The 25,658-nt window shown below is 48.2% G+C and overlaps 2 protein-coding genes across 3 annotated transcripts in view; both read left to right on the plus strand.

Annotated features, from left to right (window-relative positions):
• The first annotated feature begins 818 nt into the window (after positions 1-818).
• LOC146220044 (myeloperoxidase-like) lies at positions 819-9,431 on the plus strand. Its single transcript, XM_084695009.1, has 15 exons — positions 819-1,201; positions 1,787-1,852; positions 2,644-2,731; positions 3,042-3,226; positions 3,732-3,861; positions 4,182-4,311; positions 4,628-4,834; positions 5,046-5,406; positions 5,556-5,716; positions 6,345-6,603; positions 6,823-6,993; positions 7,173-7,410; positions 7,855-8,054; positions 8,446-8,484; positions 8,690-9,431. Exons 2-15 carry the CDS (start codon positions 1,789-1,791, stop codon positions 9,130-9,132), a joined length of 2,676 nt encoding a protein of 891 aa, XP_084551135.1. The 5' UTR covers positions 819-1,201; positions 1,787-1,788; the 3' UTR covers positions 9,133-9,431.
• Positions 9,432-12,854: 3,423 nt separating this feature from the next.
• The window catches only part of ebf2 (EBF transcription factor 2), a 30,441-nt gene continuing 17,637 nt past the window's right edge, over positions 12,855-25,658 (plus strand). Inside the window, exons 1-6 of one of the 2 annotated variants that reach the window (XM_084694644.1) lie at positions 12,855-13,439; positions 15,409-15,565; positions 17,741-17,804; positions 19,574-19,629; positions 19,740-19,813; positions 21,276-21,344. In XM_084694644.1, the coding sequence (XP_084550770.1) occupies positions 13,306-13,439; positions 15,409-15,565; positions 17,741-17,804; positions 19,574-19,629; positions 19,740-19,813; positions 21,276-21,344 (554 nt within the window). In that variant the 5' untranslated portion in view covers positions 12,855-13,305. The remainder of the gene's footprint in view (positions 13,440-15,408; positions 15,566-17,740; positions 17,805-19,573; positions 19,630-19,739; positions 19,814-21,275; positions 21,345-25,658) is intronic. The other variant, XM_084694645.1, reaches the window with a different exon arrangement.

Raw genomic sequence — 25,658 nt, forward strand, 5'->3', positions numbered from 1 at the left:
TTAACCCTTGTGCTGCCTTCGGGTCACATGACCCAAAGGTTCATAACGAACCATCCTTGTGTTTACCCAATTTTACTCAATACAAAAACAAATGAAAATTATTTTCTTTTAACCTTGCAATGTGGGGGGTCTGAGACAGCCCAATGGTTAAAAGAAAATGCTTCACTTTGTTTTTGTATGAGGTAAATTTGTCGCAATACAAAGGTGGGTCACAATGACTGATGGGTCAGAATGACCTGAAGATAACACAAGGGTTAGCTAGTATGTCTGCATCAACACAAAAAAATGTTGTTTCTCTGAATTCTTCTGCCATCAGACCAGTCTCACGGCACCTTCTTGACAAGTGAACAATCGATCTGGTCGTCAAATGACGAGGAAGTTGTTCAAAAATATGTCAACTTTGTATGTTTTGTAATGCATACACTTGTCCTTTTGTCTGAATAAGACAAAAGACCAAAGAAAATCTACCACTCCAGGATGTAGCCAATGTTCCAGGATACATGTTCATTTTATTTTTTTGTATAGGGTGAATTTGGGTAATCTGGGACATTGGGTCATGTGGCACACCTAAACTACAGAACGTTTTTCCCCTACTATGACAATGTTTCGTCCACATAACTTTGACTCTAGGTTTAGCATGGATGTTATGTGACTGAAATCACAAAACGTGATTGGTGTGGTGTCACAGGAAGGGTCAGGGCACTAATCAGGAAGCTCTGATGAGAATATGCATGCAAACATTTTCCCAGATCACCCGAATTCACCCTATCTTTCCTTGTCCTGTGTATTGTGTGATGTGCAGGGTTACTGAATATCCACGAGTAGATGGGACTGAAGTTTGTTAAATAATAATGAACTGGAAAAACACAACCGTTAATCAATGCATTGAGAATAATGACAACATTTTGAATTGATTACCAAGTAAATGACAACCACAGACTTCAAATCATGAAAATAAATTGCACAATAGTCCCGTCTATGCAAGGAGGCGGGGTTTACGGTAAATTGTATTAACATTAATTGGCAGGAAACTTCGTTTCATTTCACTTCAGAAGACAATCTTGTTTACCAAGGGATACTTTGGGCTCAGAAGGAGGAGGGAAGAGAGGGTTGGAAACTGAACGTGATGGACTATAAATACCCACAATCAGTACAGCTCACTAAACTGTCCACCCTGGAGGAGCACGCATCAAGGTTGAAGGTATTTGATCTGATGGGAACCTCTCTTACACCCTTTCATAGAACTTTTGTCGTCCAGCTTCAACTGAGCCTTTTACAATTATGCATAGTTGTGTTTAATTTGTAAATCATTTGAATCCAATACCTGCTGTGTATGGTTAATTGACATAACTCTTTAACACCACGGGTGACCGGGCTTTCTGTTCTGCTGCTCCTCTGATCTGGAACGCCCTCCCCGCCCATCTGGGGGCACCTCAAAACACTGAGATTTTATTTTTAAAAGGACTAAAAACATTTATTTTTAGCAGATCTTCTGAGTTTTAATTATCTAATTGTATTTTCTATTGATGTTTTACCTTGTTTTATAATCCGAACTGTAGCACTTTGAGATTTGTTTTCAAATAAAAAGTGCCTTAGAAATAAATATTATTATTATTACAATTCAGTTATTATGTTTTTTTTCTTCTCCAAAACTGGAACCCAGAAATACCAAGCGTTCATTGTACAGTGACCGAAACAATCACTGAAAACTCGTTCACCTGATGCTGTTTCGAGATCTAGTTTTTCTGGAAAGTTCTTTGCCAATCATGACTTCTTTGTCCTGCAGAAATGAAGGGGTTTCTGTTCCTGCTGGCTGCAGGCCTGTGCCTCTGCTTGAGTGGGCGAGCAGCTGGTAAGTGCTCCTCTCCTGTGGGGGAGAGGGAGGGGGAGGGTATGTAAGGGGAGGGTATGTAAGGGTTGGGGTAAGGGGAGGGTATGTAAGGGTTGGGGTAAGGGGAGGGTATGTAAGGGTTGGGGTTAGGGTAGGGTATGTAAGGGTAAGGGGAGGGTATGTAAGGGTTGGGGTTAGGGTAGGGTATGTAAGGGTAAGGGGAGGGTATGTAAGGGTTGGGGTAAGGGTATTTAAGGGTTGGGGTAAGGGTATGTAAGGGTATTTAAGGGTTGGGGTAAGGATATTTAAGGGTTGGGGTAAGGGTATGTAAGGGTATTTAAGGGTTGGGGTAAGGGTATGTAAGGGTATGTAAGGGTAAGGGTATGTAAGGGTATGTAAGGGTAAGGGTATGTAAGGGTATGTAAGGGTAAGGGTATGTAAGGGTTGGGGTAAGGGTCTTCTCTCTTCTCCTACCCCTGTGTCTCTGATGACTTCAGCACACCTTGAGAGGATAGAGAATATAGATGTTCTTTATTTAGATGTTTTATTTGATTTATTTTATAAAACAATTATCAAGCCTATTTTAAAGGCTTTATTGGCTTTTTTTTTCTTTTCATAAATGTAAGCATTTCTGTGCTTCTTGATGTTATTTCGTTTTCAAGAGTGTGTTGTCGAAAGAATACCGTTGAAAAAATAAATTAAATTTACCAATTTAATTTGTCAGTTATAAGTTCTATATGTTTCTGGCTGATCTAATACTCAGTAACAAAAAAAGTTTTTTGTGATTTATGTTTTTTATATTTAATTCTCAGAAGCTCATTTGAGCAGAGATTTCATCGAGAGGGCTGTGAATGACGCAAAAGTAGTAGTGGATGAGGCATACAAGTACTCCAGAGAAGCGTAAGTAGATAATCAAATGTGTGATTTACAGTAAATACACCGTTATCATCCGTTTATCTGTATCGGTTAATTACAGATAATAATTAGTGTTGATAGATTTTTTTTAACAAAGTATTTAACTGCCTACATTATTACTTGTTTTATACTATTCATAAATAAAAAACTATAATTCTATTTATACATTTAAAATTCACTGAAACAGCAAATAGACATTTCCACATCCAAAGGCTCTGCTTAGACAGCAGCAGGCTCACTCACCAGGAAAGTGGTTTTGAGTCAGAACAAAATGTTTCCTCTGTCTCCCGTGCAGGAGCGTGGCGAGGGTGAGGAGAAGCTCCATCTCACCCTCAGACATCCTGCGTCTCATCAAGCAGCCTAACGGCCAGACCCGCACGGCTGTGCGCTCAGCAGACTACATGGAGCAAGCCATCACCCTGATCCAGGAGAGGTCTCGAAGCAACCACGTCCTCCAGAAGCGTTCGCTCAACGCTACGGGTCGGTTCCCTCTCACACACACACACGTTCACACACACACGTTCACACACACTTAAACACGACGCACTTAAACACTACGCACTTGTTCCAGGAATACAACGATACTTAAGGAAGATTTGTTGGATCAGATGTTTCTTTATTTCCTCCAGGAACACAATGACACTTACTAAGGGACTTGCTGCACTTTAACTACTTGCTACTTGCTGTGAATTATATTAATGTTGTTTGCTTTCCTTCACGTACACTTTAGCACTTTCGAGGATCATGTTGTGTAATTGTAATTAGTTTCACTACATGCTCTTCTGGTTCTACCCATTGGCATTTATTTGCTTTTCACAATGTATGCTTCATGTTTTGGCTACCTGCAATGTGTTCTCGTTTGTAAAGCTCTTCCTTGTAAGGTGCTTTTCTATAACAGCGTCTGCTAAATGAATAAATGTCAATGTAAACACACACAGACTACATGTACACAAACACTTACACACAGTTTGTCGTCGCCTCTCAGATCTGCTCTCCAAGGAGCAGCTGAAAACGATCGCTGATCTGACTGGCTGCTCACCCAGAGCACGTGCCAGCTGTAATTTAATCCCGGATCTGGACAAGTTTCGCCCTGCCACCAGTGTCTGCAACGACCGGTAAGCCAGACCCGTTAACGGCTTGCCCACACTCTTCACATAGACAAAGAGAGTGGCTGTACCTCAGAACGCTTGACCGCAGGTCACAGGTTCAATTTCCCCCATCTTACACATCCGCATTGGATAAAAGTGTGTGCTGAATGAATATGTTAAGTACTGAGGTAGGGCTGATGAAACATCATTAAAAAAAGGTTTAATAAATATTTTAAAGATCAAAAAAGTTATGATCGGATTTCTTACGTTTTTTTTTTTTTTACGAATCAAACAAGCACGCAAACGACAATCAGGTTGAATGATGAACGATTCTTTCTGTTTCCCAGGAAAAACCCCATCAAAGGCTCATCGAACACCCCCTTCGCCCTCTGGCTGCCCACAGAATACCAGGACGGCATCTCTCAGCCTAAGGGCTGGGACGCAGACAGGCGGGTCAACAACTTCCTGCTTCCCCTGGTACAGCCATCCTGTCTTCCTTCCTGCATTTGAATTTTCTTCCTTCGCTGTCGACACTTTTGATCCTGAGGGATGTTGAAATTGTGCTCACAGAAGGTACAAAAGAAAGAACAAGGAGTGCGTAGGTCTGTTCCCGTGGTCAGAGTCGAGGAACAGCCGTCTTATTTGTTTATACTTAGACTGAAGCTAGAAGCACTGACAGATTGGTAATATTATACATCATATATACTGAAGGTTGAAGCACAGATTGGTAACCTGCCAGATTGTTTCATTGTCTTCTCTCTGACCAATAGGATGTCTTTCTCCATGTCTCCAGGTGAGGGAGGTGTCCAACCGCATCCTGAGCACTGCAAACACGGACGTGGAGAACGATGCACTCTACACGCACCTGGTGACCATCTTTGGCCAGTGGACGGACCACGACCTGACCTTCACCCCTCACTCCCCCAGCATCCGCTCCTTCAACGGCGGCATCGACTGTGATGCCAGCTGCGACCGCACAGAGCCCTGCTTCCCCATCGAGGTCCGTGCCTTTCTCAAAGCTCAACACACACACACATGCACACACAGATACGCACACACACACATTGACAGACACGCACACACACAGATACGCACACACAGACATAGACAGACTCGCACACACACAAATACACACACACACACACAGACAAACCCACAGAAACAACATCCTTCAGCGCGACCCTAACCGCTTCCTCTTTCGTCTGAAACAGGTCCCCAGGAACGACACTCGTTTTGGCTTGAACTCCAGCCAGTGCATGCCCTTCTTCCGCTCAGCGCCCGCCTGCGGGACAGGGAACACGGGCCTCCTCTTCGGCGCTATCAACGCGCGTCAGCAGATGAACGCCCTGACTGCTTTCATCGACGTGGGCCAGGTGTACGGAGCCGACGACGTGAAGGCCCGCGGCCTGCGAAGCCTCACTGACAACAAGGGCCTTATGAGGGTCAACACCATGTTCAACGACTCCGGTCGCGAACTCCTGCCCTTCAGTAGCATGGAGTCAAACATCTGTAGAAATCGCGCACGCATCACCAATGACTCCAGTGCCACGGAGGTCCCCTGTTTCGTAGCAGGTGAGCAAACCATCAGAAATGCCTCTTTTTTAACATGCATATACTGTATATTCCAGTGTTTCCCAATGACAAAGTTTGAATCGATTCTGGTTTCAATTCCCTGATATTGAATGTCGAACCCTGGGTATTTTCCGGTTATGTTTTTCCAGGTGACGAACGGGTGAACGAGCACATCGCCCTGACCTCCCTCCACACCCTGATGCTCAGGGAGCACAACCGCTTGGCTCGGGCCCTGGCCAAGCTAAACCCCAGCTGGGTCGGAGAACGCCTCTATCAGGAGGCCCGGAAGATCATGGGAGCCTACCACCAGGTTGGTCTTCACCCTCACTCTAACCCTAACCACCAGGTTGGTCTTCACCCTCACTCTAACCCTAACCCTACTTCCAGATCGGTCATTTACATTTAGTCATTTAGCAGACGCTCTTATCCAGAGCAACTTACAGTAAGTACAGGGACATACCCCCCGAGGAAAGAAGGGTGAAGTGCCCAAGGACACAACGTAATTTTTGCATGGCCGGGAATCGACCCGACAACCTTCTGATTAATAGCCCGATTCCCTAACCGCTCAGCCATCTGACTCCCTCACCCTAACCCTCCCTTTCCCCCCCAGACCCTAACTTTGTTTAACCCTAATCTTAACCCAGTAGCAGTTCCCATGTAACTACAATGTTCCCCACTGTGGGAAAAACAAAGGCCTTATCTTATGTTGTCACTACATGTATCGCAATGCAGTTACACGGTCGTTAATGTCACCCTACCGTGAAGATGTTGCCCCTTGGAAACCCATCTATTCTTTAACGATGAACAGTGAAACCTAGTAAATTCACAAACCTAGTAAATTCACGAGTAAAACCACAGTAAATTCCATGTTTGTAAGACATACATGGCAAATGACCCGAATTCTGATTCTGATTGTATGTTTGATCTTCCTGTCACAGGTGATCACCTTCAGGGACTACCTGCGTCACATCGTGGGGCCTGACGTGCTCTCCAAGCAGCTGTCCACCTACCCCGGCTACAACGAGCGTGTGGACCCCAGCATCTCCAGCGTGTTCGCCACGGCTGCCTACCGCTTCGCTCACCTGGCCATCCAGCCCTTCATGTTCCGTCTGGACGAGAGGTACCAGGAGCACCCCAGGTTCCCCAGTCCGCTGCTGCACAGGGCCTTCTTCACCCCCTGGAGGGTCGTCTTCGAAGGTACGCACCTTCCCGATCGATCGACAAATCCATTGTCAACATACGTTTGTAATAGTGAAAATGAGTGTGATGGTGTTTCTATTGCGCCTTACCTTGCACAAGAGAACACAGATGGTATGTACGTTAGAATGTTTTGCGACGCGACGAGATGTGAAGGGCTTTCTTCAAGCGACAAGCTTCTCCTTCGGCCGGTCTGACTCTCTTCCGGCTGTCCTGCAGGTGGTTTGGACCCCATCCTGAGGGGTCTGGTGGGCCGGCAGGCCAAGCTGAACACTCAGGACCATATGATGCCTGACGAGCTGAGGGAACGCCTGTTCCAGTTCACCTCCCACCTGGCCCTGGACCTGGCCGCCCTCAACCTGCAGCGTGGCCGGGACCACGGGCTTCCTGGTAAGGCCCCTCCCTCTCTCCCTCCAAGAGCCAATCAGCAGATTCCCATACTTTTCACATTCCAAACCCCTCTCCCCCAATTTTTTAACTAAAAAGTCAGTGTAAGGCCGCACACCAGAGGAAAACTCTAGGTTTTTCTCCACGAGAGGGTTTGACTCCTTCATCCTCTGAATCCGCAGGTTATAACAAGTGGCGTGGGTTCTGTGGCCTGTCTCAACCCAGAACCCTGTCGGAGCTGGCTATGGTGATGAACAACACCAAGCTGGCTACCAACCTGCTGGCCCTATACGGGACACCCGACAACATCGACGTGTGGCTGGGCGGAGTGGCCGAGCCCTTCGTGCCAAACGGCCGCGTGGGGCCTCTGTTCGCCTGCCTCATCGCCAAGCAGTTCCGGAACATCCGTCAGGGAGACAGGTGCGACTTAAAAGGAGGCCACTACATTTTACATTTAGTCATTTAGCAGACACTCTTATCCAGAGCAACTTACAGTAAGTACAGGGACATTTCCCCCTGAGGCAAGTAGGGTGAAGTGCCTTGCCCAAGGACACAACGTCATTTGGCTCGAACCAACAACCTTTTTATGAATAGCCCGACTCCCTAACCTCCCAGCCATCTGATCCCCTCACCCACTAAAACAATTATACGTCAACATTTCCAGAATTTCTTAATGTAAACAATCAGAAATCTAAGAAGGCCAGACATGTAAATGAGGGGGTCTAGGCACCCCCCAGACTTTCTCCCCCCCCCCCCTTCCCCCATGGTTACATACCTGGTGCCTTCGTTTTAATTTCCCGCCGAAACATCCACACCGTCCAAACTCCAAACGTTCCCTAAATGACGACGCCACCGCCGTTTCAGATTGTGGTGGGAGAACCCGGGGGTGTTTACGAACGAACAGAGAGCGTCCCTGAGGGCCACCTCTCTGGCCCGCATCATCTGCGACAACACCGGCATCACCGAGGTACCTCACAACCCATTCGAGTACCGACCTCGCGGGGCGGGGTACCGACTCTGCAAGGACATCCCCGCTATGGACCTGAGCCCCTGGGACGAGGACGGTGAGTGGAACAAGTCATCAGTAGAGGGAGACAATGTGCTGTCTAGTTATTATTATGCAGATGATAACGTGGGTGATAACGCGGGTGATAACGTGGTTGATAATGTGGTTGATAACGTGGTTGATAATGTGGTTGATAATGTGGTTGATAACGTGGTTGATAACGTGGTTGATAACGTGGTTGATAATGTGGTTGATAATGTGGTTGATAACGTGGTTGATAACGTGGTTGATAACGTGGTTGATAACGTGGTTGATAATGTGGTTGATAACGTGGTTGATAACGTGGTTGATAACGTGGTTGATAATGTGGTTGATAATGTGGTTGATAACGTGGTTGATAATGTGGTTGATAATGTGGTTGATAACCTCCCATGACGGTCTCTCTGCAGCTCGACAACGAGGACAACCTGGACAACGAGGGCCCAAAGGTAACATCAAACTCTCATCTTCCTCCTTCTCTTTGCCTCCTCTATTATTCCTCCTCCTCTTCTTCCTCCTCCTATCCTTCTTCCTCCTCCTCTTCCTTCTCTCCTTCTTCCTCCTCCTCCTCTTCCTCCTCTTCTTCTATTAAGTGGATATTAGGGTTTCCTTCTTCCGGAGCGTGACTGTTGTTTTGTATCTCTCCCGTTCCAGGAAGCCGAGGACCGCGCGGTTACCGGGGCAGAACTGGACCTCGCGGGCCTCCGGGCGTCCTGGTCAAATCCGCCTTTTCTGTGGGTCTTGGTTTCAGCTACCCCAAACCGAACAAGCCCATCCCCTTCCGTCAGGTAATCTACAACGGACAGAACCACTACAAACCGGCCACGGGGGTGTTCACCTGCGTGGAGCCCGGCGTCTACGAGTTTGAGTTCCACTGCACGTTCTCCAATAGCCTGGGCTATGTGGAACTGAAACGCAACAACAGGCGGATGCTGCTCTCCTACATCAGCAAACAGGCAACAAACAGCCGCACCTCCGCCTCGGGCGGAACCCTGGTGCAGCTTAAGCGGGGAGACCAGGTGTTTCTCACCGTCCACAGCAGCAGCCGCATGCTCTCTTACAGCTACTTCTCCGGTCACCTGATTTTCCCTCACTGAGTCGTCCTGTACAAGGATGAGCAAACCGTGACACAGAGGAAAATCAGGTCTCTTCTGCGATCCTTCAGATGTTTGTGTGTCAGAGGAAAGCTTGATTTTTTTTAAAAATGCGCCTGCTTTGCACTGATTAGACAAGAGCAGGCCTCTAGGATTACATTTATTTATGTTTTCGATTCAATTGATCAAGTAAGGATGGAACATAGACAGCTAATGTGGTTGTACTGCTATTCAAAATTATTTCTGATATAATTTTCCTTGAATTTATTAAGCAAATAAATATTTTAGTTGTTTTGCATGCACCTCTTGTTACACTTGCTATATATATATTTTTTTCCATCCTTAATCATAATTCGTTATTTCATTAAATCCACTGTGTTGACCTGCCTGATCCAGAAGAGGGCGCTAAACCTCTATATCACCGTAGCCGCCTGGCAATCCAGAATGGAAACGTGTTTCCACCAACACAACCTGTTAGAAACACTTGGTGACTTGGGTTCCAAATAAGCATTTCAGATTTTCAAGTCACCTCAATTAGAAATATTGGTTATCAAGAAAATAAACGGATGTTTTTTTGTTCTCATTTGATCAACACCTATAACCATAATTTACACGGCATGTTATCTTAACTAAGTTATTTTACGGGAAATCGAAAGTACGTTTCAAGATACAATTCCAGGATATTAGAACGAGTAGGCCAATTAAATAATATACCCTTTGCTTATGATCAGAACTCAGAGACGCATCGCATTTGTGGATCTGACCTAAAGAAACATTGTTATCGTTTCAGAAAATTTAGAAATATTGCTTAATTGAGTGACATAACTTCCATACACATTTTGACATGTTACTTATTTTCTTATTTCACGTCAATAATTTATAACAACACTTAGGCTAAATAAGAACGTCCTGTCAGAAATGATCTCGCAACGGGCCTCCCACGATCTAACATGGGAACAAACTAAGTGATGGCTCTCCACTTTAATTGTGGTTGCTGGTTTCCCCCACGGACTTCACCGCCTTACTTAAATAAGTAAACAAATAAATGTGGGCAATATATGACGATCGATATGGACGTGGTGGGCCGCATTAGCCCGTTGTTCTCCGCGCAGTGGAAAGAAGGAACGCGAGCCAGCTGCCGTGTCTCCGGGCCATCCCCCCACACGCCTCTAGTGACCTCCACAGACCGACTGCCATCCACAGAGAGTGGCGCTGGTAGGCTACTCCCGTGGGAGCGGGGGAATGCTTGGAAAAGACGAGTGGCACACGATACCCCATTGTTCGTTTTAGCAGTCACTGATTCCCGCCCCACCCCCTATAAACACGCGCTGACCGTCTCAGCGGGTTAAATTGATTAGAAAGCCGTTTGTCTCGCTCAAGGTGCTTTGACTAATCCCCATTCTCGCCTGGGCATCCGTTTCGATATCACAAAACGCGCATATTGTTTTGTTTTTTTCATTCAAAATATATTTTATAGTAAAGAAACAAGTGGTTTCTAGGTAGCCTATAGGCCTATATCTTAACACCCACACCAAAAACTGACAACATGTCATGGCAATAAAAAGTTGGTTTCACTATACCTTGGGGATGAAGCTTGACTGTATGGCTCACTCACCTGAGACACGTTGTCAGCCTTACATCAGGAAGTAGGCCTAAACAAAGTTTACTTTCTGGCCTATAAAACATGTTTGGACAACCTCATATTTTAAGTAGCCTAATAGACATCATTTGCGTAGGCCTAGTTTATGTCAGACACACACTCAACAAGGTAATGACACAACGTTTTGACCAGATCGGCAACATATCTGCGAGAAAGCGCATCAAATAGGCCTTTACAAAACAAACTAAATAAATACATTCTAACGGTGACAATCATGCCTAATACGGTGTTTAAATGTGCGTATAAGTGAAGGAATTCTATGAAATGTTTGTCCCTTCGCGAGCATATGCAGAAGGGTAATTTCATGGTTTTGGGTTAAGCAGAGCTGTCAATCATAGGAGTTCACATTCATGACGGGAGCGCTGAGAGAGCACGAGGACAGGGCGGAGATTCGGTAGCAAGGATTCCGCAAGACTGTTCTTATAATTGGGAGAACATCTGACTGTGTCGCGCGCTGGCAGATGGTCGGTAGAAGCGGGATCGAAGGGGGGAGATTTACATTCATTGTTCAGGCGCTCGAGCCCCAAACAGAGACAATAGCCTCGCGAGGGGCAAGTTGCTAGGGATGAAGGGGAAAAAAACTTTCCTTTTCATTCAGAATCGGATCATGGCGTATAGGGACAGATATTGTACACAGTTAGGTTGCCTATAGTTAGCTATATATATTTCTGGAAAAACTTAAAAACCTTGGCATGGTCCTATTTGTTGGCTGTAGGCCACGCTCGTGTTTATCTATGCCTGGTTCTATAACCAGACTATATTGTCTGACAGACCAAATCATGTAGGCCTACTACACTTGAGAGACTATCAGAAATCTTCATCAATTACGGGCTGCTGTATGTTTAGCTAATTATACACATTAGGCTACTGTCCTCAAAAGCCAAGAGTGAATATGTTACTGCGGTTGTTTTAGTTGACCTATAATGAAAACACAAACGACAGATTGTTGATGAATTTGGAAAAACTGGCTTTTTAATTCGGACCCTTTGCAGCCAATCACGGATGCAGCAGCGTCCAGTATTAGTGGAGATTGATAGACCAACCAGACGACTATTGTTTAGAATGACAGTGACGCGTTGCCTCCTCTGTTGAATCACCGCTTTCAATCACTGCACGAGCTTTGTTCAGGGATAGCAGACAGAGCGCGAGAGCCGCGGGCTTGTTCAATATGCGCCTGCCGGGTGCGCTCTTGTGTGTCTCGATGACTGGACACAAAACATTAAATTTACGGAATTGTTGCTTTAAGACCTTCAGTGCACGGATGCAATCAATTTGAAGACTCAATACAACGCTTGCTATGCATAGACCAAATATAAAATAAAATAAATGTTTTGTTTTTTACCATATTGCATTAGAACTGTGCTCTTTAACCAAACTGATTGAGTTGAGCATAATGAATGAATTCAATCTCCTTATTCGTTTAATAATATGAGCATTTCATATGTTCTGCAGTCAAATATTTACAAAATTCAACTTTTAGCCTTTAAGTTAGCAGAGTTGAATGACAAGTACCTAAATGTCATGAACAATTGACAACAATTGTTCTCGCGTTCAGGATTCCCATTTCCCATGAGGAAAAATATTTCAAAAGGTGGTTAACTACATCATGCAGGCTACCAAATGCTGTCGTCAATAACTGCCAGCCCAACTTAAACATTAGAATTATTCTCCCCAAATAGTCGGATTCTCACATCAAACAAGCATTGGGATAAAACTGACTTATCAGGCTCATTAGGCTAAGAAGATTATACTAATACAATTTTCAAAGATATTTTCTGATATGCTAAACAAACATATCATCAAACCTCACTTGTGTTTACCGAGATTCAAACACACTCTTTGCGTGACTATATTTGACTATAGAAAAGTTGTTAAAGAGCCACGAAAGTTGGCTTGCTGGATGCTACGCTTAGTCGAAGCATCAGGAATCAACGGCGGCTTTTTACACCAATAGAGAGCATCCATTTCAACAATCGGTACCCCATATGGCCGCGTGGCCCCTCCTCCCGCAGCTCTATCCTGGCAGAGGCACGCATTCATGCTCCAGGACAGTGAATCAGTTTCGCAAGATCCTCGTCCTCTCCTTATGCGCGAAAAAGGGTCACTCAAGTGTTTTATCAAATTTGGACAACTATCGTAGGAGCAGATTTGCTTGCTTATCTATCCGACAAGCTTCGGGTTGCATGAAATTGTCGAAGAGTTGGCAACCTAACAGGTGATCTTCTGCGGGCGAACATACACTGGAAATAACCTTATACGCTTGGACAATGATTGCAGTGCAAGATAACATGTTGACTTTGAAACATTGGTAACAAGTTTGCAGGATACAAGATCGGGGAAAAAACACTGCTTACATTTAACTTCCCATCCAAGCGCTCTCAAAGGAGAGACAGCATCTTCGAACTGACCCACCGATATTTTACCCTAAAGTGGTGTCGTTTTCCAGTTTATTCTGAATTTAAGCAAATACATGAAATAAGACGATATAGGAACCGTTGGTTTGATATATATTTTAAATGTTCGGGATCCAGGAGCACCTTATAAGGGAAGTTGGCGGATTAAAAGACAGAACTCTCGGAGAGGGGATGGATTCGGTCCGTTCTTGGGTGCGTAATGTCGGAGTTGTGGATGCTAACGTAGCGGCTCAAAGGTATGTGTCTTTATTTTGAATAACTTGTTTTTTTTCTCGTTGCCGTTTCATATTTTAAAGAGGGCAACTACAACTAGGCAATTAGTCTGTCTCAATTAACTAAAATTATATAAACAGTAAAAGTCCAACAGCACAGATAGTATAATGGTAGACAAATATTCATTATCGGATTAGTAAAAATATGAATATGTGAATGCCTATTCTTATTCTGAACGTGGATGTACATAGCGGTCCATTCTCCGAGGAATCATCTTCATAGGTTGGTCTATTGATTTGACTGTAGGTGCTGATCATTACAAAATATGACAAGAGATCCCATTCCAGACATAGCCTGTGTTTTAAACGATTCTGCCAGATTTCTTATTCTAAACTTATTAAACCATCTTTGAATGCAACAAATAAGCAACAGGTTGCAACTCGTGAGAAATGGCCCGGCCATAAAGTTAGTATTGTCCAGGAGTGAAGAGTTGCCCCAGCGGCGCGTGCTTTGTGTGTGTTGAGAGGTGCTGGTGCTCACCGTCTTTAGCAGGGGTTGTCAGTGTCAAGAGCCACAAGAAAGAGATTAAACCGAACGGCACAGTGAAGTGAAACACGACGTTAATCGACCTCCAGATACAAATGTATCACCGTGAGAATCCGCGAGGACTCCGTGAGAATTACAATACGGATTATTGCCGTAGGCTATAGTTTGTGCTTTAGTTGACTTGTTTAATGTGCTTAAATCAAGGTTTAATCTTTTTCAACATGGTGGCAAATAATATAGGAAATTATTCATTTAACCTTTTAAAAATAAAATATATATATATATGTTTAACAACACACAGGCTTTACTATGATTTATTTAAGTAGGCTAATTAAGTAAACGAGGGTTCTGTTCCACCGACAGAGATAGCCTAAATAAATACTGATTATGATGAGAGATGCAATTGTTAAGCCTTCAGCAACTAAAATAAACTATTAAAAAAAGAATGAAAATAAATTACAGGCTACATGCATTCGTCTGGGTATTTTGATCGAATGTGATTAATAAAATACTTAATTCGATCCTGCTGGACTGGTCACCTTAGAATTGTTTGATAACTTGCTCTCAAACAAGGACACCAACATCTGGTGTCTTGCACAAGAAGGCACGCAATTGAAGATCTCAGCCGTTTCTTTGGCATATCTAAGACTAACCGACATGCCACTTATCCTGCTGCCACTTATTCTGCTACAATCAAATTATATTATTTATCTTTGGATATACAGCAAATTAATATGAAAATCGAATTTTTTATTAATATTTGTTTTTATTTGAGCCCGACTTGGTGTACGGTTGTGAAGTATAGGCCTAATTCATTTGAACAAACTTTTTAAAATCTTATTGTGTGGGCTTTCAATTGCAATTCAGTATTGGCTTATTAATTAACTAGGCCTAAACCATACATTTCCATATTTAGTAAGATTGTATAATATTGTCAATGGTAGCCTACATTTGTAAGCGATATTGTGAAAAAAAGCCTAACTTTGACCTTTCATGACAAACATTTTGGGTACCCACGAACAATCCTAAATTCGTATAGGCTAGTTGTATTTGCTTTGTTGGTCATGCTAACGAAAACAAAATAGCCTAAATAAACAGAAAATATCAACTACGTTTTAAGGCCTATACAGACAATTTATTTTCTGATAATAAGCCTTTCTTTACATCGTAATCTGTAATAGACATTTGATTAAACCTCCACACTGTACAGTAGCCTACAGTTTATCATGTAAATATATATTTCGGATAAAACCAAATTCCTCTTCCTGGACTTCAATCAGTTCACCTAATAGTTCCACCACATCCTGTGTTGGGTGAGACGCTTATTATGATTAAACTCACTTTATGGAGACGTTTTTTCACGTTGCTGGCCAGAGTATTCAGCGTGTTTATGATTGTGGTTTCTACAGTTTAATGTGTAAGCTTCTTTCCCCCGTCTGTTCTCAGTGGAGTAGCTCTCTCCAGAGCCCACTTTGAGAAGCAGCCCCCGTCAAACCTCCGCAAGTCTAACTTCTTCCACTACGTCCTGGCCCTCTACGACAGACACGGCCAGCCCGTGGAGGTGGAGAGGACCGCCTTCGTGGACTTTGTAGAGCACGACAAGGTGCGTGTGTTCGTTTACGAATTGTGCGCGCGTGTGTACGTGATGCAACGCCAGTGATTGAGTGTGTGTTGACTTCCTCATCGTTTGAAAGGTACGTGGCTTCTACTTCGCCTCTGTGATTTTTGAAAGGATAATAATTCTGTCAAAAAACAAACACGCTACACCTCAAAACGTTTCAGGATAACACTAGATTACCCACAACGTGGAGCCTGTTAACTTGACCTCCCCCGGCGCCTCTGTAAAGCAAAGCAGATTGAACAGCTGACAGCGACGTGTTTATACAAGCTGTACTTTCAGTAAGACGATGATGTGCAATTGAAAAAGAATACCTAATGACTAATTAGCAGATTCCCTCATTAGCAGGACATCACTAGGTTTTAAAAATGCAAATTATGCTCGCTTCTGTTAAGTTATACAGTGAGCAAATCATCAAAGTCTTCCTCCTGCCCCCCCACCCCCCGCACTAAATACTGTTGACGGCAAGGCTGGGATGAGGGGGGATTGAATTCCTTGGGTCAGACAAGGGGCCAAAATAAGGAGAGGATGAGGTGCAGAGAGGCGGTCAGACAGAGGGGGGAGGGGGGAGGGGGGGGACGGAGAAAGAGTGTGAGAAAGAGAGAGAAAGAAAGAGAGGAAGAGAGAAAGACAGACAGAGAGAGAGACAGACAGAGAGAGAGAGAGAAAGAGAGAGACAGACAGAGAGACAGACAGAGAGAGAGAGAGACCGAGAGAGAGACAGAGAGAGAGACAGAGAGAGAGAGAGAGAAGGAGAGAGAGAGGTGGTAGTAGAATTGTGGTGTTGGGGCCAGGGGCTGGTAGACTGGTGCCCGGTGTTGATGGATGTTTTCAGCCTTGTGGTCAAACTCTAGTGGGCGGAGTGTGAAGCTCCTGTACCAAACTGGAATCCCCCCCATCCCCCCCCGCCCCCATCACCCCAGGCAAGACAAGAGGACACTGCTGTCAACAGGAGTTCAACTGCTCTTCAGATATACTGTGAGGGCAGGGGGAGGGAAAGGGGCGGGGATGGTAGGGAGAGGGAGGTAAGTAAGGAGGAAGGGAGAGAAAAGGGTAGGGAGAGAGGGAGGTAGGTAGGTAGGGAGGGAGGTAGGGAGAGACAGAGGGTGGGAGGGAGGTACGGGCCTCATGCCTCCTGCCAGGGTACAGAGTTGTGAGTGTTGCCCCCCTGTCACCCAGGGTACAGCAAAACCATGGTCACGGAGGACATGGTTCTCTGCCTGGTTCCCCTGGCATCTGTTTCTGCTTTGTAGCTCAGTGAAGGTAAAAGGGCAGCAAGGGGAAGCAAGGTTCCTCTGTGTACGTTTACAAAACACAGCAGCAGCGATCGCCCCTTCCCTGTCTGGCTCTCTGTGCCGTCTTGATCTTTGCCTCAATCTCTCAGGTGTTCCCCCACCCTACCACCCACCCACACGCACACACTTTTGTTACTCTATATTCATTTCCCAGTTCTTTGTCTGTCTTCTAATTTCAACCTCAGTCTTTCGTTCCCTCTTTTCCTCCTTTTTCCTCTTGCTTTCTCTCTCTCTTGTCTTCTGCCTCCTCTCTTCTCTCTGTGATGCTGGCCTCCTGGGTTATTGGACCACAAAGCATTCCTCTGAGACCAGTTAGAGAGAGACGGGGAAAAGGGAAGGAGAGGAAGAGAAGGAAAGGGAGAAAGTGGGGTGTAGAAGCCAGGGGGAAGGGATGGAGGAAAGGAAGTTTCTCCGTCAAGGTCGAATGCTGCTCACTCTCACGGTGCTGTTGTAGTTTCCACAGACACACGCTCACACACACGCACACTCATGCACTCTCACACATGCACTCCGACACGATATATAATACAAATTGATCACGGGAACGTACAATTTGACAGTAGACATAAGTGGAAGTCATCCTCTGAAAGGAGTAGCTAAATCAAGGTTAAGCACTGGGCTCAGAAGCCCAAGTCGGGGTCCCGTTTGGGGGTTGGAGCCCACACCCTTCTGATCTCCACGCCGCCTCTGAGGAGGGATGAGCGGGAGGATTAGAACAGCCTGACTGTGCTTAGGGAAGCCCAGCTGTACTTAAGTGTGCTTAACTGTGCTTAGGGAAGCCCAGCTGTACTTAAATGTGCTTAACTGTGCCCCTGACGTGCCTGACTGCATGCCCTGTGTCTGCCCATGTGTTTGTCCTTCCAAGGAGCAGACAGGAGAGAAGACCAACAATGGCACACACTACAAGCTGCAGCTCCTCTACAGCAACGGTGAGGATGCCTCCTCTCCTCCTCATCCTCCTCTTCTCCTCTCTCCTCCTCATCCTCCTCTTCTCCTCTCTCCTCCTCATCCTCCTCTCCTTTTCTCCCCTCTTCTCTCTTCTCCTCCTGTCCTCCTGTCCTCCTCTCTTCTCCTCTCCTCCTCTCCTCTCGTCTTCTCTCTCATCTCCTCTTCTCCTCTCCTCTTCTCCTTTCCTCCTCTCTTCTCCTCTCCTTCTCTTATCTCCTCTCCCCCTCTGTTCTCCTCTCCTCCTCTCTCCTCCTCTCCTCCTCTCATCTCCTCTCCTCCTCCTCTCCTCTCCTCTTCTCTCCTCCTCATCCTCCTGTCCGTTCCTCCCCTCTTCTCTCCTCTCCGTCTGTCCCCCTGTCTTCCTCTCCTCCTCTCTCCTCTCCTCCTCCTCCTCTCCTCCTCTCTCCTCTTCTCCTCCTCTCTCCTCTTCTCCTCCTCTCTTCTCCTCTCCTACTCTTCTCTCCACCTCACCTCCAACATCACTCTGCCTCCCACATCCCCCTGCCTCTCTCTGCTTCCTGTATCACTCTGCCTCCCACATCCCCCTGCCTCTCTCTGCTTCCTGTATCACTCTGCCTCCCACATCCCCCTGCCTCTCTCTGCTTCCTGTATCACTCTGCCTCCCACATCCCCCTGCCTCTCTCTGCTTCCTGTATCACTCTGCCTCCCACATCCCCCTGCCCCTCTCTGCTTCCTGTATCACTCTGCCTCCCACATCCCCCTGCCTCTCTCTGCTTCCTGTATCACTCTGCCTCCCACACCCCCCTGCCTCTCTCTGCTTCCTGTATCACTCTGCCTCCCACATCCCCCTGCCTCTCTCTGCTTCCTGTATCACTCTGCCTCCCACACCCCCCTGCCTCTCTCTGCTTCCTATCACTCTGCCTCTCTCAGCCCGTCTCCATGTGATGGTTGAGTTAGTGGAGGCTGGTACAGGGCGGGCGCTGGGGGGCACGTTTCCGTGGAGACGAGGGGCACACCGCCCCCCAGGGTGGCGGAGTTCCGGTGAGCCCCCCCGCCCCTTCCCTTCCCTGCCATCGCCATGGCACCCACGGGAGAAGAGATAAAAGACATGCACTGGAACCTTCTACCACACACACACACACACACACACACACAGAGGCATTTGCCTCAGTACCATTCCTATGCTCTCCTCCCTTCCCCCATAAGGGATTTCAAAGCCCACTCGATTGAGACTTTGATGAGAGGAACTCGTTTTAAAAGCGATACTGTGCAAAGCCTCCGTAGGAACAGAAAACCTTTGGATGAAACAAGCGCCCCCTGAGAAGAGCTGAGTTACTAGGGTTTTCCCTGTCCCAGCAGTAGGGAGCTGACAGCAGAGGGTCCACCAGCCAGAGGACCGAGGTTCAGGTCCTCAAATCCAAGCACACAGCAGCCTGTAGCCGGCAACCTTTACTCTCTCACAGGGTCCCTCAGACACACTCTTGTACAACGTTTCAACTCTTCCTGGCTCGCTCGTGGGCCGAGAGACACAGACAGAAAACCCCTCCATCTCTCTCTCTCTCTCTCTCTCTCTCTCTCTCTCTCTCTCTCTCTCTCTCTCTCTCTCTCTCTCTCTCGTCTCTGTTTCTGTTTCTCTCTCTCTCTCTCTCTCTCTCTCTCTCTCTCTCTCTCTCTCTCTCTCTCTCTCTCTCTGTCTCTGTTTCTCTCTCTCTCTCTGTCTCTCTCTCTCTCTCTCTCTGTCTCTCTCTGTGTGTGAAGTGTTGCTCATGGTGTTTCTGTCTGTGTGCAGGGGTTCGCACTGAGCAGGATCTGTACGCACGCCTCATAGACTCCGTCACCAAACAGGTAGGCGTCCCTCAGTCCTGTATGGATGTACTCAGTAAGTACCTCACTACAGTTGATTGGTCAAATGACCTAATCACCCCCCTTCTACCCTTCCCTATTCTCCCTCTCAGCCAATAGCTTATGAGGGACAGAACAAGAATCCAGAGATGTGCAGAGTTCTCCTAACGCACGAGGTTATGTGCAGGTGAGTCTCTCTCTCTCTCTCTCTCTCTCTCTCTCTCTCTCTCTCTCTCTCTCTCTCTCTCTCTGTGTTGCGTCTCAATGTGTCTGAGGTGTGCTGCCAGCCATCAGCCCTGCCACAGGAAGAACCCCTTGCAGCCCTCTGCTCATGTCCCTAACCCCCCTTCCCCTCCTGCCCCCCCCCCCCCCCCCCCCCCCCCCCCGCTGCTGTCAGCCTGCGGCGGTCCTGTGCAGGAGCCTTCAGGCACCAGAAACAACTTAGAGGCTTAATCAGCCCTCTTAGTGCCCCCCCCTTCACACACACACACTCCACACACACACGCGGCCCTCGATGGACATGCCCCTAGTGCAGATGTAAGAACACTGGGCTCTACAATAACACTGCGCTGTTACAGGGCTGCTTGAGTCTGCCTTATAAACACAGGAGGCGGACAAGGAGGGAGGCCTGGGGAAGGGGGGGGGGCAGCGCGTCTCAGGAAGAGCCGGGTGGAAGTTAGGCAGTAACCCGGTGGGCTTTAGAGGGCAGGAGAGAGAGAGGGAAGGAGAGGAGGTGGGGGTCTGGGCAGGAGAGGGAGAGGGAAGGAGAGGAGGTGGGGGTCTGGGCAGGAGAGGGAGAGGGAAGGAGAGGAGGTGGGGGTCTGGGCAGGAGAGGGAGAGGGAAGGAGAGGAGGTGGGGGTCTGGGCAGGAGAGGGAGAGGGAAGGAGAGGAGGTGGGGGTCTGGGCAGGAGAGGGAGAGACTGAGACAGAGTGGGCTTTGCCATTGTGTGGATCAGCAGATGCCCGAATGTGACTCACAGCTGGCTAATAACAGAGCAAGGGGAAGCAGAGGGCAAGCGTCACAGCTGGGGAGTGAGACCGGCTGACAGGGGGGCGGGGGGGGGGGGCAGGGCCGGGCCAAGCTGGGACACGAGAGGGGTGAGGCGAGGTGGAGGGGTGGCAGATGGCTAGGAGGGGGGGCACTTTTGTTATGCAGCGAAGGGGGCTAGGATGGAGGGGGGGGGGGCTGCAGCCTCCGCTCACAGGATTGCTGACGAATGGTAGGATCCCGCGAGGTGGGGGGGGTGTGTGAGGGGGGGGGGGGGGTTGAGTTTGATTTCGAAATCAATGTGACAGATTGCCTGGCTGGCTTTTCACTTCTGAACCTTCTCTTGTGTGTTGTTGTACCTTTTTCTCTTCTTCTTTTGTCTATTCCTCCTCCCTCCTCCCCCCTCCCCTCCCTCCCCTCCCTCTCCTCCCTCTCCTCCCGTCTCTTCCCCCCCCCCCCCTCCCCCCTTTTTTTGTCTCCCTGGGTCTGAGCTGGCAGAAGAGCCGTCTGGAGTGGGGGCCACTGCGCCGAGACGATGGCTCCTCCCTGTGTGTGTCTGTGTGTCTGTGTGTGTGTTTCTGTGTGTCTGTGTGTGTTTATGTGTGTGTGTGTGTGTGTGGGTGTGCTAACCCTCCGTTGTGTCTTGTTCCCTTCGCACAGTCGCTGCTGTGAGAAGAAGAGCTGTGGAAACCGCAACGAGACTCCCTCCGACCCCGTCATCATCGACAGGTAGGAGAGCCTGGGTTGACCTCTGCCCCTCCTCCGCCATGTGTTACCTATGTCATGTGATCTCTGTCCAGGGGTCCCCCCCCGTCTGTCCCTCTGTCACCTCTGGGACACACACAGTACACACACACACAGTACACACACACTCACACTGACGTTTCACAGTTCTTGCTCCAGAAACGCTCTCACGGTCTCTTCGCTTTGAGAGACAGAGAGAGAGAGAGAGAGAGAGAGAGAGAGAGAGAGGGAGGGAGGGAGGGAGGGAGGGAGGGAGGGAGGGGGAGAGAGAGAGAGAGAGAGAGAGAGAGAGAGAGAGAGAGAGAGAGAGGGAGGGAGGGAGGGAGGGAGGGAGGGAGGGAGGGAGGGAGGGAGGGAGGGAGGGAGGGAGGGAGGGAGGGAGAGAGAGAGAGAGAGAGAGAGAGAGAGAGAGAGAGAGAGAGAGAGAGAGAGAGAGAGGGAGAGGGAGAGGGAGAGGGAGAGGGAGAGGGAGAGGGAGAGGGAGAGGGAGAGGGAGAAAGAGAGGAACAGAGAGAGAGAGCTAGAGAGAGAGAGAGAGCTAGAGAGAGGGATGGTTGGGTCTGGTTGGGAGGGAGGGCAGACGGGGGTCTCAGCCGTTCCCGCGTTGAAATCTCGCAAATCAGCCGTTGCTTTTACGGCCAGTAAAGACAGAGGCCCCAGTGAGAAGCAGAGAGAAGCAGAGAGAAGCAGAGCTCCAGACTGAGAGAGGACGGAGGGATGAGGAGATGGAGGGCTGGGGGGCTGGGGGGCTGGGGGGCCGGGGTGTGTATCTGTGTGCATGTACGACTGAAGGGACGGTAGAATCCCCATCTGTCTCGAATGTGTGTGTGTTTGTGAGAGTGTCTCTGTGTGTGTATCAAGAGTGTGTGCGTTCCTGAACAGCTCATAAGCGGTGGGCCTGTTTATCTGTCGCTGCGGTTCTGGTTCTGGTCACATTAAACACCAACTCTGGCACTGTTGCTGTACCACAGAAAACAGTCACTAACGTAGAGGTTCCTCTGAGAGAGCCATGAAGCGTGAAGGCCTAGTGGTGTTACACAGAGTCATACAGACCTTGGGTTCGTCCTGATCGCCGGTTAGGCTGGTGATGAGCGTTTGGTGAGGGGCTCCACGTTTTAGGGATTGAAGAGGTCTCTCACTGTCTGACAGGCATTAACCCCTATGATAAATGTTCACAAGATGACCCTATCCGGAATAGTTTCTCTGTGATGTAATTTCTCCAACCTTCATTGCCTCCTCCTCTCCCCTCCTCCTCTCCTTCTCCTCCTCTCCTCTCCTTCTCCTCCCCTCCCCTCTTCCTCTCCTCTCTTCTCCTCCTCCCTGCATCCTGAAACACACTTCATATACGTGTCAAGGACTTCTTCTTTTCTTCTCTCTCGCGCTTCTTTGTCTTCTTCTGTCCTCTCTCTCTCCTAAAATCATCTCTCCCTCCCTCTCTCTCTCTCTCTCTCTCTCTCTCTCTCTCTCTGTCTCTCTCTCTCTCTCTCTCTCTCTCTCTCTCTCTCTCTCTCTCTCTCTCTCTCTCTCTCTCTCTCTCATCCCCTCTGTTCAAGCTGTCTGGCTGTTGACAGTGTGTCTCAGAGGATCTCAGCTGAAGATAGTTTTCATACAACGGAAAAATTGTGCTGTTGTCTTTTGGATTTTCCCAGAATCCCTTGGAGCAGCTGTTTTTCTCATTTTGCGCATTTCTTTCCCAACGACTCCCCCCCCCCCCCCCCTCTCCCTCTCCCCCCCTCCCTCCTCTTCATGGCTTTCTAAGCCTCTCCAAAACTGTCCGTAAGTAATGCACAGGGGCTTGTGAAGTAGAGGATCTGTGTCCCTGGGTTGATGGTCTGGTGATTGGGGCTCTGAGGATGGATTTAAATGGGATCGTTGACCCGCTGTACCCTCTGATTAGACAGCACACATCCTGTCCAGATAGAGGCTTCTGGAACTCCACAGGACCCGCGGAGCTCTCCAGGACCTCTCCTAGGAGAGCCGCTCGTTAGCTGCTACGGTGTGTCGTCTGGGATGAGCCCGGGGGGTTCTGACGCTGCTCTGCGGCCGCGGAAGAAGGGGTTTTCCGTTTGTGTGTGCGTGCGCTCAAGAGAGAGATGGAGAGTTGGCGAAAACAACATCATTTCTTTGGTGTATTTGTACGTTTTTTTTTTCTTCCTGAACATAAAAGTGTGTTTGTGTGTGTGTGCACGGTGTTTATTTATGTATGTATATGGAAGCATATGTGCGATTGTGTATATCTGTCTGTGACCCCTAGTCTGACCCTGTTCCTCCAGTCACTGCTTGGGGCCTAAATTATTCATGTGTGTGTGTGTGCGTGTGAGTGTGTGTGTGTGTGTGTGTGTGTGAGTGTGTGTGTGTGTGTGTGTGAGTGTGTGTGTGCAGCATTGCGCCTCCTGCTCCCGGCCCCAACACCTGTTCTCCAATTAACATGCAGCTCGCTGGGGCTCCTCCAGCCCACCATCTCTCCCTCCTTCATCCCTCACTTTCTCTCCCCCCCTCCCTCCCTCTCTCCCCCCCCCCCCCTCTCTCTCTCTCTCTCTCTCTCTCTCTCATGTTTTCCTCTTTCATATTGTCTCCTTTGTTGCCTGGGTTCATACTGATATCATACCCGCACAATGTCACTCTTCCTTTTCTCCCCCTTTCTCCTCCTCCTCTCCCCTCCCTCCCTCCCTCCCTCCCTCCCTCCCTCCCTCCCTCCCTCCCTCCCTCCCTCCCTCCCTCCCTCCCTCCCTCCCTCCCTCCCTCCCTCCCTCCCTCCCTCCCTCCCTCCCTCCCTCCCTCCCTCCCTCACCCCCTTCCCCCTCTGCTAAGCCCATCTAATTTTGTGATAATTAGGCAGCGGCATTGGAACACCTACACAAGCACAGGGGACTCTGTAATTCCCTAAACAGCACAAACCCCCTCTTTTCTAATCTCCTTTCCATATTGTTTTGGTCTGCACCCCCTCTCCCCCCTCCTCCCCCCTCCCCCCCCCTCCTCCCCCCTCCTGCTGCCATGCTCCCTCCCTCCCCCTAATCCTGATTTGAGTGAAAGGAGAGAGAGGGGGATCACAGCTGATCCACGAGGAGGGGGAGGGGGGGGGGGGGGAGGAGGGGGGAGGCTGAGCAGAAGGGGGGACGGGGGAGGGGGAGGGAGGCAGGCAGGGCGGTCAGGATGGGATTGTGACTCGTCAACTTTGCCCCGTGTGGCTGGTGACAGGAAGCTCAGTGGTTACCGCGGTCGACCACTCAGAGACGGGGAAGTGAGTTCCTGGTTCTCAGTCTGTAACTTCCTGGTTTTATTTTCAGACTGTCACTTATCTTTGATTTATGGACTGACTAGTTGGCTGATGGATGGAACGATCGATTGATTGATTGACTGATTGATCTTACCGTGCAGCTCATCTCAATCTCAGCTAATTATCCACGTATGCCTTCCTGCCGAGACCGACAGAGAATGTGTCCAGTTTTCCACACGCTAGCTATCGAAAGGTTAATTACAATTTCTGACCACCAAAACACTGGCGAACTACGCACTTCTGATCCATGATCTTCTTCCATACTATCAGGTTTTTCCTCCAGACACAATGCAAAAACAAAAAAAGGTCAAAAAAGGTCAGGGTAACTGAGTCAGGGAGAGTGGTGTTGGGGGGGGGGGGGGCTGGGAGGGGGGGGGGGGGCTGGGAGACTGGGAGGGGGGGCTGGGAGGGGCGGGGGGGGCTGGGAGGGGGAAGGAAGGCTCTCATGGTGACGGCGGTGGTTTTAATATTCGGCTGGAAGGCGCAGATCAATAAGTGGTCATAAGGAGAGCGTGGAAGGATCCATGTCCAGGAGGCAGAGCCTGGAAACACAGGGAGGGTCGATGGAGAGCACTATCTCACTAATTGATCATGTTTTTCAGGAGGGATCTTTTTTAACAAGCCTGCACTCCGAGGAAAGAGGAAAAAAATCAATGGGAATTTTCCAATATCGTCAATATCATCATTCCACCCCCCCACCCCCCCTTCGGTTTCAGAACGATTAGTCCTCTTGGAATTAGTGAACACAGCGAGCACTCATCACGATCTGAAGGGATTACATGTACAATATGGCCACCAGCCCAAGAGATTATCATCTCAATAAACAGACCACTGGTGCAGTGATGATTCTGAAGTCGTTACTTGTGGAACTCCCCATGGCTGACGTTGAACCAGGCTGACACAGTCTGTGTCTGGTAACGTGTGTGTTGAAACAGAGATGGATCCTTCTATGCAACCAGCGACCGGACTTCAGACCAGTGACCAGATGAAGAATCGATCATTGTGGTGGTTTCTCCTGTAGT

This window comes from Hypomesus nipponensis, chromosome 28 (genome assembly GCF_054491055.1).
Source record: "Hypomesus nipponensis isolate SF chromosome 28, ASM5449105v1, whole genome shotgun sequence".
Taxonomy (NCBI): domain Eukaryota; kingdom Metazoa; phylum Chordata; class Actinopteri; order Osmeriformes; family Osmeridae; genus Hypomesus; species Hypomesus nipponensis.

Coding starts and splice junctions, on each gene's coding strand:
- LOC146220044 (XM_084695009.1), top strand. CDS start 1,789: ATGAAGGGGTTTCTGTTCCTGCTGGCTGCAGGCCTGTGCCTCTGCTTG. Junction 2,732..3,041: donor TACAAGTACTCCAGAGAAGC/GTAAGTAGATAA, acceptor TCTCCCGTGCAG/GAGCGTGGCGAGGGTGAGGA. Junction 6,604..6,822: donor CTGGAGGGTCGTCTTCGAAG/GTACGCACCTTC, acceptor GCTGTCCTGCAG/GTGGTTTGGACCCCATCCTG.